Below are 4734 nucleotides of genomic sequence, written 5' to 3' on the forward strand. Positions count from 1 at the left end.
AGGGAGGGAGGGAGGGAGGAAGGGAGAGAGGGAGGGAAGGAAGAAGGGAGGGAATCAAGAAGGGAGAGAGGGAATCAGGGAGGGAGGGAGGGAAGGAGAAAGGGAGGGAGAAGGGAGGGAGGGCGGAAGGGAGAGAAATCCCCTCACCTCAGGCCCTCTCTTTCTCAGCAGGCCCAGCAGCAGGTGTCTCTCCCGCCCTCCCCACCCATGACGACCGCCCAGGACGGGTCGGGGCCTCTGCCCCCACCACCCCCGAAGGAGGCCTTCTCCCACTTCCACCAGCAGCGCCGGGCCGGCGAGCTGCGCCGCCTCTCCCGACACATGCACCCCGAGCTCCGGGGGCGCCTGGCCGAGGCGGTGGCCCAGGACCTGGCCGCCGTCCTGGGCCCCGACGAGCCCGGCCAGGGCGACGTCCAGTGCATGCGCTGGATCTTCGAGAACTGGAGGCTGGATGCCATCGGGGAGCGCGACGCGCCCGCTCCCAGGGAGCCCGTGCCAGGGGGTCACGTCCAGGACACCTCCAGGAGGTTCCAGGAAGGCTCCTTCACCAAAGACCTACCCCAGGAGCCAGCCGGACCCCAACCACCATGTGGTATCCAGGGCCCAGCAGCTGGAGGCTTGTCTGAGACACAGCCGCCATGTGCCACGACAGGGCAGACATCACCAATGGAGCGACTATGTGCGACGACAGGCCAGACATCACCAATGGAGCCACCACCATGTGCCATGACAGGCCAGACATCACCAATGGAGCCACCATGTGCGATGACAGGCCAGACATCACCAATGGATACCACCACCACCACCACCAAAATGGCTGTGGCCAAGGGAGATGTTCAGGGCACCAGGAAGCTCTTTGAGACCCGGCCCGCTGGATTGCCTGGGGTCTCGCCCTTCCCTGCAGGACCAGAGCCCCCTGGAGCTGCGCTCGGAGCTCCAGGAACTGAGGGGCGACGTGAAGAAGACCATCAAGCTCTTCCAAACCCAGCCCCTGTGCGCCTTCCAGGACGCCCAGGGCGCCATGCACGAGGTGCGGGCCGCCTGCCGGGAAGAGATCCAGAGCCACGCCGTCAGGACCGCCCGCTGGCTGTTCGAGACCAGGCCCTTAGATGCTTTCCAGCAAGACCCCAGCCAGGTGCGGGTCATCCGGGGAATCTCCCTGGAGGAGGTGGCCCGGCCCGACGTGAGCGCCATGCAGTGGATCTTCGAGACGCAGCCCCTGGATGCGATCCGGGAGATGGTGGTGGACGAACAGCATTTCCAGGCCTCCCCGGACCTCGTCCTCCATGGGCCAGGGGTTCAACAGCAGCGCCAGCGGTTCGAGACCCGGCCCTTGGATACTCTGAAAGGAGAAGAAGAAGAAGAAGAAGTAGCAGCAGCAGTAGATGCACAAGCCCCACCCAAGGAAGAAATCGTCCCCGGCAATGTCCGATCCACCCTGTGGCTATTCGAGACCCAGCCCCTGGATGATTTCACGCACCCTGTCCAAGTGGGTGAACTCCAGAAGGTGGGGCACCAGGAAGGAGAGGGGCCCGTGGTGGATCCCCCAACCTGGCCCCCGTCTCCAGGTGTCCCCCAAGAGACGCATCAAAGGGGGATGTGAAGGCCTTTCAACACCTCTTCGAGACCCTTCCTCTGGATAGGATTGGTCAGGATGAGCTTTCCTCCGCCTCGGGGAATATTAGTAGGGCAGGAACAGGAGATGCTACTAGTACGGGGTCACCCCAGAATCCCACCACCCCCGTGTACGCCATGCAGGACAGCAAAGGCCGGCTGTACGGCCTGACCGCCGTCAGCAGAGAACAGGTGTTGGGGGGCGACGTCCGGGGTTACAGGTGGATGTTTGAGACTCGGCCGTTGGACCAGCTAGGGGGCGGTCCTGACATGGTGGATCTGGTTCGAGGCATTACCAGGCAGGAAGTGAGGAGCGGTGACGTGTCCACCATCCGGTGGCTTTTTGAGACCCAGCCTTTGGCCACGATCCACTCCCAGACCCCACCGGGAGAAGGCCAGGAGGAGGAGGAGGAGGAAGGGGGACCCTCCACGGAAGTCACCCCCAAAGGCAACGTGCAAACCATCCGGTGGTTGTTTGAGACGCAGCCCCTGAGTGATCTCTCGGCCCCACGGGGGTCAGAGGCCACGGCGCCATCTTGTACGTGGCTGTTCTACCCTCCCACGGAGGACCAGGGGGATGGCTCCCCAAATCGGCACCTGCAAGCCAACTTGGTGAAGGCTGAGGACGGACAGACAGACCGACATCTCTTTGAGACCGAGCCTCTGCAGCCCCCCTGCCGTCCCGGCGGTGGGAAAGGGTTGGTCAGGTGCTGGAGCCGAGTTCACATCCCTTCTGGGCACAAAGAAACCTTCCAGTCCCTGGAGCCTGGCCAGGAGGAAGAAGAAAGTTCCAGAACCCCCCCAGATCCCGGGCTGAGCCCACCCGTGTGCAAATTCACCTGGCTCTTTGAAAACGGTCACCTGGCTTCCTTGCCTCCTGAGAAGAATGTTCTAGAAGGGCCTGAAAGGGACATGGGAGGTGCCAAGGAGATATTGGAGCTTCTGCAGGGTTCCAGGCTGGGCCTGGGACATCATGGTGGCATTGTCATCGAAGCGCGAGGCCCTGGGAGACTCTACCTGGCCAAATTCAGATTCCCAGGCCCGGCCCCCGGGGGGCTGGCCCTCCAGAAAGAGGAAGTGGTGTCCGGGGAGCTGCCTGGAGTGGTCCGCCAGCTGTTGAGGCGTCCAGATGTGGAGCCCCAGGGGCTGCTGGTTCGGGGTGATGAGCTGGGCAGGCTCCAACTGTCCCCTCTCCTACTGGCTGGGCCTACGGGGGACCTGCACCCCGACTTCCAGCAGCTGTTGGCTTGTAGCCTCGACCCCGGCATGGCCAAGGTGGGGTTGGTGATGCAGGAGACCCCGAAGGGTTTGGTGGCCTTGACGGCCTATGCCCTCCAACCCCGGCCGGCTGGGGGTGCCCCCCAAAGAAGGGGTGTCCAGAGGCTGGCCAGTTGCATCAACCATGGCGACCTGGATGGGCTTCAGCAGCAGAGATGGGAACCCCCCGAGGACCCCACAGCACAACCAGCCGGCCAGGAGGTCCAGAAGCTTCCAGCCAAAGCAAGCATCATCCACGTCTCCCCACTGGGGGGCCAGGTGAAGATGGGGTTCACGGAAAGCCTCCCAACCACTCCCTGCTCTCCCGTAGCCGGGGAGCCCCGAGAGGAGCACAGAGCGGAGAGCGATGGCGGCCCGGGGACCCCCGATTTCCAGGGTGCCATGCGAAATCTCCGGGCGGCCGTGGCCGAGGCCAGGAGCCTGCATCGGCGGGTGGTGGACGGACACCCCCAGCAGCACACCCCTGTAGTCCCTGCCCTGCCCGCTCATGACGGGCTTCCAGGGGACCCCCAGGGTCCTCCCCTCAGGCCTGGAGCCGGAGGGGACCCCAAGATCCCCACAGAGGTCAGTGGGGAAGTGGATTTCCCACCCAGGGGGCTCCCCGGGGGGCGAGGTGGGGGGACCATCCCCGATAGCGTCTACACTGCTCACCCTGTGAAGACCTGGGGCTCTTGGGGGGTCGGCCAGGCTTCCCCTGAACCCCAGACGGCAGGCGCGGCCCACCTGCAGCCCCATGACCCTGTTCCCCCTCTTCCTGCGCCCCCAGCTGTGATGACCGGGCCCCCGTCCACCCTCCCCGGCTGCCAGGAGGAAGATGTGACCTGGAGGAACATGGCATCATCTCCTCTTCAGACCCTCAGAGACCCTGCTGCCCGCCAGAGCCGCCCTGAAGGGGTGCCGATGGACACCCCCAAAGTGGACCCCGCCAGGCCACGGGGGAAGAAGCCACCAGTACCTCCCAAGCCTGCCCACCTAGCCCACCTCCCTCCACCTCCCAGGCTGAGCAGATTCTCAGGCCTCCACCCAGGCCACGGCCCCCCAGATGGAGCAGGCCGTGAGTTCTAGAACAACGCTGGGACGTGGCCGTGGCCAGAAACCTGAACCCTGGTATGGTGATCCCCACCCCCTCCATTTGGGACCTCTAGAATTTTCCGGAACCTTCCAGAAGATTCTGGAACCTTCTGGAATGCATCAACTACTCTGACCTGCACATTCTCCATTGAGGTTTGACGTCACCACAGAGGGACCCCCCCCCCTCCCATAGCCCTTCAAGAGAGATCTGAACCCTGGATGAGGACAGAGGTTACCCAGCTCAAAGAGCTAGACCTCCCCCCCCCCTCCCCCCGCCAAGCAGGCAGTTACTGGCCATTGCTCCAGAAAGCTCTGGGTGCCATGTCTGGCCTCTAAGCAATGTGGGAGGCGAAGAGTTCAAAGCCAGCCCTAGGCAGGCAAACACATCCAGGAGACTCTGATCTCCAATGAACCAACAACCACAACAAAAATAAAGAAAGAAATAAAGCCGCAAGTGGAGCTGTGTGGTTCAAGGGGTAGAGCGCCACCCTTGAGCATTATCATCATCATCATCATTATCATCATCATCATCATCATCACCATCACTCAAAGACAAAGCCCAGACCCTTAGCTCAAGCCCCAGGATGGGTGCAGACACACACACGCACACACACGCAGGCCGTGAGACTCTGATCTCGCCAATGAAGCACCCCAAGAAAGCCAGCGGTGGCGCTGAGGGTGTGTGGCTCAAGTGGTAAAGCACCAGCCCGGAACAAAATAAGCTTAAGGGATGGAGGAGCAGCTCAGGGTCTCAAGTTCAAACCCAAGACC

The 4734-nt window shown here is 62.8% G+C and overlaps 1 protein-coding gene across 1 annotated transcript; it reads left to right on the plus strand.

Moving 5' to 3' along the window:
- Positions 1–184: 184 nt before the first annotated feature.
- On the plus strand, positions 185–4363 carry Xirp1 (xin actin binding repeat containing 1). The gene is given in 4 exon segments (XM_048337218.1): positions 185–867; positions 869–1577; positions 1580–3456; positions 3659–4363. Coding segments are annotated over 4 exon segments (3252 nt in total). The 5' UTR covers positions 185–207; the 3' UTR covers positions 3665–4363.
- Positions 4364–4734: the final 371 nt, after the last annotated feature.

Source organism: Perognathus longimembris, unplaced genomic scaffold (assembly GCF_023159225.1).
Source record: "Perognathus longimembris pacificus isolate PPM17 unplaced genomic scaffold, ASM2315922v1 HiC_scaffold_4665, whole genome shotgun sequence".
NCBI classification, from domain to species: domain Eukaryota; kingdom Metazoa; phylum Chordata; class Mammalia; order Rodentia; family Heteromyidae; genus Perognathus; species Perognathus longimembris.